This window comes from Prunus mume, linkage group LG1, assembly GCF_029339155.1.
Source record: "Prunus mume cultivar Tortuosa linkage group LG1, ASM2933915v1, whole genome shotgun sequence".
Lineage (NCBI taxonomy): Eukaryota > Viridiplantae > Streptophyta > Magnoliopsida > Rosales > Rosaceae > Prunus > Prunus mume.
In genome coordinates, this window is record NC_142698.1 from 27,571,420 (window position 1) to 27,584,478 (window position 13,059).

General features: G+C 38.3%; 2 protein-coding genes across 2 annotated transcripts; one reads left to right on the forward strand and one right to left on the reverse strand.

Moving 5' to 3' along the window:
• On the forward strand, positions 1-7,642 carry REV (Homeobox-leucine zipper family protein / lipid-binding START domain-containing protein). The gene is made up of 18 exons (XM_008227482.3): positions 1-1,230; positions 1,530-1,689; positions 2,088-2,167; positions 2,288-2,378; positions 2,519-2,614; positions 2,724-2,837; positions 2,933-3,016; positions 3,170-3,325; positions 3,403-3,477; positions 4,053-4,159; positions 4,304-4,487; positions 4,994-5,182; positions 5,351-5,431; positions 5,760-5,894; positions 6,054-6,391; positions 6,675-6,780; positions 6,911-7,060; positions 7,315-7,642. The coding sequence occupies exons 1-18, from the start codon at positions 998-1,000 to the stop codon at positions 7,462-7,464; spliced, it is 2,529 nt and encodes an 842-aa protein (XP_008225704.1). The 5' UTR covers positions 1-997; the 3' UTR covers positions 7,465-7,642.
• Positions 7,643-9,393: 1,751 nt separating this feature from the next.
• Positions 9,394-11,267, reverse strand: LOC103343808 (CASP-like protein 5A2). Its single transcript, XM_008247444.2, has 3 exons — positions 10,822-11,267; positions 10,542-10,674; positions 9,394-9,735 (listed from the first exon to the last, which is right to left on the reverse strand). Exons 1-3 carry the CDS (start codon positions 11,034-11,036, stop codon positions 9,544-9,546), a joined length of 540 nt encoding a protein of 179 aa, XP_008245666.1. The 5' UTR covers positions 11,037-11,267; the 3' UTR covers positions 9,394-9,543.
• Between the last annotated feature and the right edge of the window lie 1,792 nt (positions 11,268-13,059).

The window sequence follows — 13,059 nt, forward strand, 5'->3', positions numbered from 1 at the left end:
ATGCGTGCCACATAAACTCTCTCTCTCTCTCTCTCTCTCTCTCTCTCTCGCTCTTTTATTCTCCACTGTTTCTGCTCAGCTCAGATCACTGTCTTTTTAGCTCCCTCTCTTCCTCTGAGAAAATTAACAAACAAACAAATTCCCCCATAAATATTTTTCTCACATATATTCTCACTGGAAAGTGGCAAAAACTTATTTCTCTCTCTCTCTATGATGATTATGATTAGGGTTTCACTCTCTCTTATTCTGGATTGTCTCCTCCTACATCAAGCTCTCTGATGCTTTCACCCACTGGCTCTCTTTATCCAGAGAGAGCCCCTACTTCTTGATTACTCTCCGTTCCTTCCCTCTCTATGATTTTGAGCTTTGTATTTCTGTTTAAACCAAAGGTTGCAATGTGTAACAAGCTTTTATTTATTGTATTAAAAAAAAACTAGATTTTTAGCTGAAAAAAAAAAGACAGATTGAGGTGGTGGTTTTGAAAAAAAAGGTGGGTTTTGTGAGTTTGTGTCATTTCTTGGACTTTTTTTTTTCAGAAATAGGAGTGGGTTTCAGTTCAAAACAGCTAGAAATTTGGCTAAGCTTTGGTTTTGTAAATTTTGTTTTGTATTCAAAGTTTCAGTTACAGCAACCAATAACAGAGCTTTGAGAAAGAGAATAAAAAACAGACTTTAGTTTGTGTCTGTATTGTAGCCAAGACCCCATTTTGGGTCTTCACCAACAAGTAAGCAATTGCTGTTGCTGTTTCCACAAAAGCCAAGAATCTTCTAGCTCAAAACCAGTCTAGCTCGTCCGTTTACACTTAATCTCTCTCTCTCTCTCTCTCCCCTAAGCGGACGGACTTTACAAAGGCAGAGAAGCTTTAACCTCCTTCTAAAGCCCAAAGAAAACCAAAACCAACTAGCTCTTTAAAGCTTTCTCTCTCCCTCTCTCTCTCTCTCATTTTTTGTTGTCTATATTTGGTTTGAGATTTTGTTGATTTTGGGGTTTTGGGAAAATGGCTATGGCTGTGGCTCACCACAGAGAGAGTAGTAGTGGGAGCAGCATAAACAAGCACCTTGATGCCGGTAAATATGTACGTTACACTTCTGAGCAAGTTGAAGCTCTTGAGCGAGTCTATGCTGAGTGTCCCAAGCCAAGCTCTTTGCGCAGGCAACAACTGATCCGAGAGTGCCCCATTTTATCAAACATAGAACCCAGACAGATCAAAGTCTGGTTTCAGAACCGAAGGTATGAACAAGTCGTTTTGGGCAACTGGGTGGGTTTGTTTTTTTTTTTCCTCATTCTTTATGCTATTTGGGCACACAAAGTTTCTTTTTTGGGTGATTGAAAAATTGGGTTTGTTCAATTCCCCAGTTTGATTAAGTTCAATATATATATATATATATTTTATCGTTTTAAATTTTGCTTGATATTATGCATTTTAGGTTAAAGCATGGTTTTTTCCCAATTGGGGTTTTAATGGAAAATCTAGGTGGGGAATCTGTGGTTCCGGGCTAAAAGAAGGGGCTTTGTTTTTGGGTATGCAGGTGTAGGGAGAAGCAGAGAAAAGAGTCCTCGCGGCTGCAGACTGTGAACAGGAAATTAACAGCAATGAACAAGCTGTTGATGGAGGAAAATGATCGACTGCAGAAACAGGTCTCTCAGCTTGTGTGTGAAAATGGGTATATGCGTCAACAATTGCATACTGTAAGTTTATGTTTGTTTTCTTCTTTTTTTCTGTATTTAGTCCTCTCTCCCCCCGCTTCCTTTCTTAGTCGTGGATTTTCCTGTGTATGATTATCAAAGAATTTAAGGAAAGAATTCACCTTCTCAGACCAAAAAGTTCAAAGAATTTTTTCGTTATTATTTTTGAAGCCATTATCTGTTTGGAATTCTATTTTGTCCTTTTGCAGTCTTTCTTATTGAAAAAAAATAAAAATACTTGCCCCAAGTTTCATGTCTTTGTTTAGTTCTTATTGACACTGGTACATTTCAGTCACATTAATTGCATCTGCAAGTTGTGCATTTATTCAAATTAATGGACGTAGTACTTGCTAGAACTTTGCTATATTGGACTGTTTGTAACCTAAGTGATTTTATGGTAGGCACCAACTACTGATGCAAGCTGCGACTCTGTGGTTACAACTCCACAGCATTCTCTCAGAGATGCTAATAACCCTGCTGGGTAATTCCCACAACTAGTGGAGTTCAGCTTTCCCGTTGTAAATATTTACTGCGGTAAATGTTTACTGCCATGATGATTTCTTTGTTGTGCATGATCTAATCTTTACTATGTTTTTGGCAGACTCCTCTCCATAGCGGAGGAGACCTTGGCAGAGTTCCTCTCTAAGGCTACAGGAACTGCTGTCGATTGGGTCCAGATGCCTGGGATGAAGGTTGCTTCTTCTTTTTGATATTTGGAAAATACTAGTTTGTGTTTTTTTTCTCTACCTTATTAAGTTTGGACCAGCCGGAATTGTATACATTGTCGTTCATCTTATGGGTGCTGAATAATCTTGTTTAAATGTTATTGCAGCCTGGTCCGGATTCGGTTGGGATCTTTGCCATTTCACAAAGTTGCAGTGGAGTGGCAGCTAGAGCCTGCGGTCTTGTAAGTTTAGAGCCAACGAAGGTAAGAGTGCACATCATTATTTTTGCTACATCTTTGTAGGCAGTTTATTTTTCATGTGGTAAGGTTCACAAGCGATTGGGATTTGAAATTAACTATTCATATACAACAGATTGCAGAGATCCTTAAAGATCGTCCATCTTGGTTCCGGGACTGTCGGAGCCTTGAAGTTTTTACCATGTTTCCTGCTGGAAATGGTGGAACTATAGAACTTATTTATACACAGGTGAATAAAAACTGTTCGAAATTCAGAAAATTAAACCTCCTGATGTTTGTTTATACATTTTGATTTGAGTAATAACTAACATTTAACTGCTCCAGACATATGCTCCATCTACATTGGCTCCTGCAAGGGATTTCTGGACTCTAAGATACACTACAAGTTTAGATAATGGCAGTTTTGTGGTAAGCATGTCTGTTGTACATTATGTTGCCATAGTTTGTGGATATCTGGCTATTGAATGGTCTAATTGGTAATCTTTCTTTTTTGTTTTTTTACCTATTCCTGTAAGTGGAGATCTAATGTGCTCTGTACATGTTTCATTGTCTTTTTGTAAGGTATGTGAGAGATCTCTTTCTGGTTCTGGCGCTGGCCCAAATGCAGCTTCCGCTGCACAGTTTGTTAGAGCTGAAATGCTTCCAAGTGGTTATCTGATTCGACCATGTGAAGGTGGAGGATCAATCATTCATATTGTTGACCACCTGAATCTTGAGGTCTGAATTTCGGAAATTTTCTTTTCTTATGTCTCTTTGTTACATAAGAAAACTCAATTGTTTTTCATCTTATTCAGGCATGGAGTGTGCCAGAGGTTCTGCGACCGCTTTATGAATCATCCAAAGTGGTAGCACAAAGAATGACTATTGCGGTGAGTAGAATATAATTTATTCAAGATTCAATATATTCTTCTGTGCAATTTTGATTGACATGCATATCAGCATCTTGAAAACGAATTATGTGTTTTTAGTTTAGCATATAGTGTATGTTTCCGGAAGCATAACATAATTTTGCCCCTAATCAATGTAACAATGTGCTTGATATTCTGTTTTCAGAATAAAAGTGCTTTTTGTGAGATCGTTGTCCATTCTCGTTGTCCATTCTCATGATATGGTCATCTTCCTTTACATCTTTAGACATATTAAGTTGTATGTCTTTATATACGAATCAAACACACCCTGGAAAATAGAAGTTCTCACCAATAAATCCATTTATCTCAACAATGCTGCTGTGATCCTATGTTAATAGTACTTATGGCAGTAGAATCTTCCATGTCAAACTTTTTGTTGTTTGTCTTGGACTAGTACATGTCGTATACAAAAACATAGTACATATCTTATCAAGTCGAATTCTTTTGGGGTAAAATATAAACCCTCCTTCCCAACTGACAAGATGAGTAGCTATGTCAAGAATAGAAAAAGTACTGACTAAACTTCTTTTATGAAGGCATTGCGCTATATCAGGCAAATAGCTCAGGAGACAAGCGGTGAAGTGGTATACAGTTTGGGCAGGCAGCCAGCTGTTCTGCGAACTTTTAGCCAAAGATTGATCAGGTGGGGTATTGTTTTATCTACTCATTTTATTTAACTGTTGTAATTCAGTCACCTCTTTGAGTGTAAATGAGTGTTGTAACCACTCATTGGCTTTCTCCATAGAATTTTCTTCTTCTTTTGAATTACCTGCATGTCTTCTTGTAGAGGGTTCAATGATGCTGTCAATGGGTTCAGTGACGATGGCTGGTCATTGATCAACTGTGATGGTGCTGAAGATGTTATAATTGCAGTTAATTCAACCAAGAATTTAACTACTTCGAATCCTGCTAATTCCCTTGCATTACTTGGAGGAGGTGTTCTCTGTGCAAAGGCTTCCATGTTACTCCAAGTAAGTCTGGAATTTGACCCTCATCAAATTTTAAAATGATAGTTTGTGTGTTGTGATCTATGATGCATTAAATTTCTATTCTTATCCCATTTTGAATGAGGATATTTCTCTGCCTTTCAAACTCAATTATGTTGCTTGAATCCTGGCCTCTCTGTATTTTCCCAAAGAGTCTGACCTATGATTGTAGAATTTGAGTTGACTATTCTGTGTTGGGAAATGTCCATGGTTCTTCTTGCATCACCTGTGGTTTTTTGTTTTGAGATTAGGCATTGAACTTTTCTAAGGAGGACCTGGGTTTCAACTTTGCTGTCACCTCCACATCTATTAATGTCTGTGATGCCTGGTTTTCTGTTCAAGTTGAAGTGCACGTTTTTCTTGAACTTAATTGGAATTTGTGGTTTGATCATCACAGATCTGGAAAGTGGTGGTCTTTGAATGTTTGATAGGTTATATATTTTGTTTTTAATCTAATGAGATCTTGTCATGTGTTTCTTTTTTCATGCCAGAATGTGCCCCCTGCTGTGCTGGTTCGCTTCTTGAGGGAGCACCGTTCAGAGTGGGCTGATTTCAATGTTGATGCCTACTCTGCTGCATCTTTGAAAGCTGGTTCCTATGCTTATCCAGGGATGAGGCCAACAAGGTTTACTGGGGGCCAAATTATCATGCCACTTGGCCACACAATTGAACACGAAGAGGTAGGTTCTCTCAGTGATAATTATTATTGTTTTTTATTTTGCTATGAAATAGTGCATCTAACAGGGTAATAATTGCAGCAATGTTTTTGTCGCATTGAATTGAAAATATGTTCTACAAGAGTAGTACCCTCCTCTCCCCCCTGTTCTAACTTCTAGTTTTCATTCCAGTTGCTTGAAGTCGTTCGACTTGAAGGCCATTCTCTCACTCAAGAAGATGCCTTTGCATCAAGAGACATTCATCTCTTGCAGGTGCTTCTTGTTCAGTTATTTATATTGATGGTTCTTTCAATATCTTTCGTTTGTTTTTGTTGGACAATATCTCAGGATTGTCTTGATATTTATGTGAGGAATTTTACCATAATTATGTTCCAGTGTCATGTGCATACCTGGGCGATAGTTTGGAATGGTATGGGAATGGGCTAATTGTCAAACCACCTAGTTTAATTTGGTTCTCAGGTTGGGATTGGGAATTTGGGCAGATTGGTTGGTCTAGGGTCATAAGTTTGGGTAAATCAGTTAGGGGTTCTGATCTGCTCGTGTATTGATCAATGGAACATGTCTTATTTCCTATTGACAGATATGTAGTGGAGTGGATGAGAATGCTGTTGGAGCCTGTTCTGAACTTGTTTTTGCTCCAATTGATGAGATGTTCCCGGATGATGCTCCTTTGGTTCCCTCAGGTTTCCGCATTATCCCGTTGGATTCAAAAACAGTTGAGTTTTATCGTGCTTCACCTGAGTTTTACCTGTTGATTTGAACAACTAAACTGATTCATCTATTTTTGGATTCAGTCTTTGGGCCTTACTAGCATTCATCTTAATGTGTTTTTCCCCCCTTCCCCAACGCACTAATGTCTTGCTTATGAATACAGAGTGATTCAAAGGATACATTGGCTACACATCGAACATTAGATCTGACATCCAGTCTTGAAGTGGGATCAACAACAAACAATGCAGCTGGAGAGTTGTCTTCGTTTCATAATACTCGATCTGTATTGACGATTGCCTTCCAGTTTCCTTTTGAGAGTAGTCTACAGGAGAATGTGGCAACCATGGCACGCCAGTATGTTCGAAGTGTCATTTCATCTGTACAGAGAGTTGCGATGGCTATATCTCCATCTGGACTGAGTCCGTCTGTGGGGGGACCAAAACTGTCTCCTGGCTCTCCAGAAGCTCTGACACTGGCTCACTGGATCTGCCAGAGCTATAGGCAAGTTCTTTTTTGAATCCTTAAGACTGCATGTTCAATCTGTTAGGAGACATGCCCGACCAATTTACCAATTTGGCTTGGTGGTGATATACAAACACATTAAAGTGAATTGAGGAGAATCATGCTTGAGTGCTCACTCTGCATGCAGAGAGGGCTTCAAGAACCTCTCTTCTGACAGGCTTCTTTGATATGCCATCTAATATTTTTTAGTGTTAGCTATACATGTTTCTTTAAATTGTATACGCAAATAATTTGTCTCAATTCTTTTCTTTTACCCTTTCAGTTATCATGTTGGGGCAGAACTGCTGAGACCTGATTCCTTGGGTGGCGACTCGATGCTGAAACATTTATGGCATCACCAAGATGCCATTTTGTGTTGTTCATTGAAGGTACAAGTGCCAAGCCGCTGGCAAAGATGTTAAATATTTTATATCAACTCCCATTAGCATATGAATTCAGCATGTCATCAGGTTCAATAATTTCTGGAGATCATAATCTGTGGAATTGTTGGTTTTGCAGTCACTCCCGGTTTTCATCTTCGCAAACCAGGCAGGCCTCGACATGCTCGAGACAACGTTAGTTGCCCTTCAGGACATCTCGTTGGATAAGATTTTTGATGAGTGTGGACGCAAGACGTTGTGTGCTGACTTTGCTAAACTTATGAACCAGGTGAGTTTTACATCAGAATTATCCGTATATTATTTCCTTCATCAAAATGCCTGGCTTTCTGTTTGTTGATTATGGATGCTTGGAAATACTTTGTTTAAATGTTTGAGATTTGAGTTTCTTGTAAGCCATTATATGCCATCTCCCATTGTACCTTCATTTTTTATTGTCATAAATCAGCAAAGTGAAAAGCATGTCATGTGAACTTATTTGTCCAGAGAAATTTCTCTTTTAACCTTTTTATTTTCTTTTATTAGGGATTTGCTCACTTGCCAGCTGGCATTTGCATGTCCACAATGGGTCGCCACGTGTCATATGAACAAGCTGTTGCATGGAAAGTACTTGCTGCAGAAGAGAACTCTGTTCACTGCCTTGCATTCTCCTTCATGAACTGGTCCTTTGTGTGAACATTTTAATTTATTCATCCATCACCTTTCTTCCACTTGATTATGGAAAAGAAGTTTGAGAAAAAGAAAAGGAGAAATGTGGAAATGGAAAAGAAAACCAAAAGTTTTGTAATATCTTTCTGTACCCCTGCCCCAGGTTTGCATCATATTAATTTAATTTAATTTTTATTTCAAGCAACCGAAAATTCCAAATGTGCAGCATTTCTGTCCGCCAAGGAAACGTGCATTTAAGTGACGAAGGTACAAAAGACCCACCGTTTTGTATTTAATTTCTTTCCAATGAACAGGTCTTGTAGTTCTAGTGGGGAAGAGCATTGACCTTTCCACTTGAGGTCCGAAGGTTCTAGGTTCAATTCTCCCTTTTCCATTATCGCTTGTATAAAATAAGAAAAAAAGGTTGTGAGTTCCAAAATAACCCTAGAAAATGTAGATAGGGAGGGAACGTGAGTGGTTAACTCTAGTTTTGAAAGGAGAATTTTGTTTCTTGTGGTTCGATGCGCTTGAGCTCGCTTATTACCTATTTCATATGTTTCTTGTAGTGCAAGGATTTGTGTGTCCTCCAAATGATATGGCCGCAGGCGCAATGTAGGTGTTGTGAGATTTTGTTTGTGTACTTTAGAGAGACAAATGAATAATATTATTAATTTATTTCACGTACCTAATACCTATTTGATGAGACATAAAAAAAATTGTATTTCATGTGTTTCTTTACAAGGGTACCAAACAATCTTTTTCATAAGAGAGAACTCGTTGTGTGCGTTGAAAACTTGAAATAAGCATTCAACAAATTAAATCATGTACAAATGCTAGTCTTTCACGGGACCTTTCGGGGTTCCCTAGCTATAGGTTCAGTTAGAGCATTCATAATAGATTTCCTAAACCACCTCATCATATAAAATTTAGGGAGAGTGAGAAAACTCACATCTAAGAGCATTCACAATGGGCTCCCTAAATCACATCATTAGACAAATTTTAGGGAGGAATGATAAAAATGCAACTCCAGCCACGCTCCCTATCCACCTCCTAAAATAGAGTCCTCTAAGAGCTCCTAAATCTGAGGAGAGAGAAATGACTCATAGTTGAAATTTTTTAGAGAGCTCCTAAAATAGTTTTCTTATATTCTTAGCCAAATTTTAGCTAAGAAATAGAGAGCGTCAATGTGGATGCTCTAACCACGCTTTCTATCCAACTCCTAAAATAGGGAGACCTCTAGGAGCTCTTAAAGTTTTGGTGAGAGAAATGGCTCCTAGTGGCTCCCTAAAATTTAATGTTGCTTTATTTTATGAGTACTTTAAACCTTTAATTAATGCTAACTATTTTTTAAAATATTTTTTTTTATATAGATGGACCCATTAAAAAAGAGTAATAACATTTATGAATCCCTAAACTAGAGAGTATAATTGGAGTTAAAATTTCATGGAAAGCTCCTAAAATAGTTTTTGTATATTTTTAGCTAAATTTTAACTTAAAAATAGAGAGCATGATTGTAACTTGTTTTAAATACCAATTTCGATCACATTTTGTCACCAAATGCTAATTGTCAAATCTCACCAATTCAAGACAAAATGATTCTTTAGGCTAATAGGAAGGCGATCATGAAACAGGGTTATTAGTTAAGAAGTTATTCTGATCTAATAAGGATGTTCAAATATGAATCTGTTGTTTAACAATTGCATTAGTTATGAACAACTGAAAATCATAACTGATATCAGAATTCTACCCAAATCACTTGAAATTGCCAAAAATAGAATGGAAAGACGGCTAAAGCATGCATGAGAAGTTAATGGCAAGACAATACAGATCTCTTCAAATTTCATGTAAATGTTTACCACAAACAGAATGGATTATCCAAACAACTCAATCTCCTAGTTGACCACATAACTAACCAACCCACCTTCACAACCACAAATGTTGATGTTACAGCAACTATACACACAAAAATACAAGTTTCAAATGAAGCACATTGCAATACATGACAGGCAAGAAAAATCAGGCAACACACAATTAGCTCAGGCAGTGTTTCATCACGGCCCATGTCTTCATTCTCTTCTTGAGAAATTTTCACTAATATACATGCATTCATCGAGATGCCAGTGACCAGAAATTCAAGAGAAAAGATGGTAATGCGGTGAACCAGGATATGAAGGCCATGGCTGTAGCTGTTTCAAACTGTGCACAATGGTTGTGGGCACAGCTATCAAGATCATTGTCTATAAGAACTGTGATCCCTGCGGAAGCACAAGCTGCAGCAAACGTAAGAGTGGATGTCATCTGCAGCAGAAAATGGTAGATCGTTTCAGCCACAGCTCATAACTACATGCTCAAATATAAACTGTGCAGACTGCAAGCAAAAGGGAGGAAAAATGTTGAAAACAACACCAATAACTGGAATATCTAGAGCAAGTTTGGGGATTGCATTAAATATATTTCAGCATTTATTGTGCATGGTATCACTACAGGAATGAACTTGATAAAGAGGATTTTCCTTAGAAGGGAAAGCCTTCCCTACCAAGTATGTTGGGGCTTCTAACTTTGGTTACAATGCTTCCATAATTAACATATAAGGATCATTTTCCTTAGTTTGCAATAAAAACATCCTAAAGTGACTTAGGAATAGGAAGTTAATTTCCACAAATCAAAGCAGGACCATGCTAATTAGGCAAAGCACTTCCTACCACCCAGGTTACCATAAACACGCGGCTCGAACTGAGGATAGAGTGAAACTAGTTTTGTTCCCAAAACAAATGCAAAGTTGTCAGCCACTCCATTTAGACTCAGAATCAGATCCATTATGCTTTTGCATTATCAGTGGTTAGCAAGGAATTGGACAGCATCAATTAGATTCAATATTACTGATTATAAAAAAAGGCTATACATCTTGTAAAGAAGGCTATAACTTTTTGGCCATTTAGAAGTAAATTTGACAATGAGATCTTGATGAACACTAGAAAATGCTTCATTCTGAATGTAGACAGTAGAAACTAAACAAAAACAAGCAAGACCCACATTCCCAAATGGTTGAAAACAATGAAATCTGCTAAAAATAATATCGAATTACAACTAATCTTGATTATTACCCCATCACCAAGGGTGAACAAGCACACAACTCGATGGTTCTGCAAAGTCCGCCTAACTAGAAGGGCATAAACGTCAACAATGGCCAACGAGCAGCTCCACAAACACTGCAATCCAGCAGCTGCAACAAGGTAGCTGAAATACACACATAACAGAAGAAGAAACCCAAAAGAAGAAAAACCCAACTGTTAACAACCACATTGAAATCAAAATAATCAAACCATCAAAAAGACAACAAAGCTGAAAATAGCATATGGGTTGGTTGAATGTGGCGCGACCCACCAAAAGGCTGTGACTGAGGGGAAATCAGAGGTGGTGGCCATGACTACAAGCGCGGCGGCGGAGAAGAAGAGCTGGGAGAGGCGCAAGGCAAGGCCGCCGTGGGTGCCGGGCATGCCCGGAAGGTCCTTCATTCGGACCCGGAGCGGGTGGGGAACAGCGCCGTCTGTGGTGGGTACATCTTCAACTGGGTGAACCGATCCATGGCTCACGTTCATTTCCTCCTGGTTCGGTCTTCAATTGTTCAGAACCATGAAACAGTCATTGATTAGTCAACGATCGTCTTCTGGGATCTGGTGGGATGAGAGTAGAAACTTGTGGGTAAAGCAGCGTGAAAGGAAGATGGAGAAACTGGAGAGAGGAGATCAAATGGGTTTATTCATTTCAGGAGTTTTTGAGTTTGTGAGTGGTTTGGGTTAATGACGTGACTGGTGGATCCATCCAATGAGATTTGGACATTTTCGCTGTTTTCCTTTTTGTAGTTGTTGTAGTAGTTGTTGCTTCTTGTTATTGTTTACTTCCTTCCTCTTTGGAATTGGTTCATCCGCTTAGGGTAGTCAGATAAGATTTTGACAGTTTCACCACTAGTCTGGAGATGGGATATACTTCCCGTCTTACCCTTCCGAGTTCGAATTTCCACTCCTGTGTCAAAAAAAAAAAGAAAAAAAAAAAGAATTTACTTTACTCAACCTAGGTAGGCGGTTCTACTTGATGAAAGAATCTTTAAAATTTAGAAACTATATAAAACCCCCCAAATTATAAGGTTATTTTCAAGTTCATACTCAATTTTTGAGACATTTATGAGTACATACTCAAATTTCTAGAAACCCTACAAATTGCCCTCTTTATTACCTATACTGTTAGTGAATCTATTAAATGTTGATGTGGCAAATGTGGAACCCTTTTTTGATGACGTGGATTTCCAAGTGGACAAAAAATTATTTTATTGTTTAAATTATTTATTCTTGTTAAATTAATTCAAAATTTAAACAAAAAATAAAAATAAAAATTTGGCAAAACCCAACAGCCACCCCTCCCCACCCCCAAACCGAGCAGTCCCCACAGGCTCCAATGAGCAACACCTAAGCTCAGCCAAGCTTCAGTAATTCTTAGGCAATGGTATGAAACCCATATTCCCCATATTTGAACCCTGAGTTTAGATAAATTTTGGACACCCATGCTCATAAACATTAACAATCAAATCAGACTGCAAGTGAAAAAGGAACTTTTCGATTTCAATTTCCATTTTGGATTTCGAATTTTTATGTTTTCCCATCAAACCAAAACAGTAAACGCCATGGGCCATCCAAATCCATGGATCCAAACAAAGTGGAAGCCAAGCGCTTGCTCGGAATCGCCTAGAAGCTTCTACACCCGAGATTTGAGCAGTTGTCGTGACTTCGCAATTCTGGCTCAGGAGATCGAGCAATTATTGGATGGCTCAAATCAGATCTTAGCCTTCGCCGACGTGCTCTTGACCGCCAACAAGCGTATAAACAACCACCTAAACTGGTATATAGTTCTCTAGGTTGAAGCTCATGGCGACTGGAGATGGTTATGGGTCGGGAGGAGAGATGTCGCAATCGCCAAACTTCATCTTCATCACCAAATTGCCGCAATCTTCATCGCCAAACCTAAAACTAGTTATTTTCTTATTGATTCTTAGTGTGTTAAAGTTTTCTAAGAATCAATTAGAAAATGACAGGTGGCTAGTTTTGGAATTTTCTCTCCAAATAAACTCTATATGAGTTTTTGTATAATATATCATATAAAAATGAGCCTATTTATAAAACCTATTTTTCTTATAGTTGTCAATACATTTTTTCTCAAAATCAATATATATTTTTAATATAATATTTGTAAATGGCTTTTTCGATCCAGCAGCTACAGATGGGCTTGGGCTCTGTAAAGAGCAAATAGCTGGAATTGCCCCTTGCGTCTGAGTTCAAGAATCATACCCCAAAGGTGCTTCAAAAGGTTCGTGGAGCCTTAGGAAACACCTTGGCTTCCTTCACCAACAAAACCAACAATTGCTTATAGATAAATATTATGGTTTGGCATGAGAAGTTTGTGGCATGAGAGTTGAGCATTCATGAGTTTAGCATGAAAGAGAGCATGCTTGGGTTTCCTATGAGAAACAGAGGTTCATAGTAAGGGGAAGAGAGAGTTTTTGGGAGAATTTGTTGAATGGATAGAGGAAGAGATAAGGGTAGAAGAATGAGTGGCTTGAGCAAGTTTCCA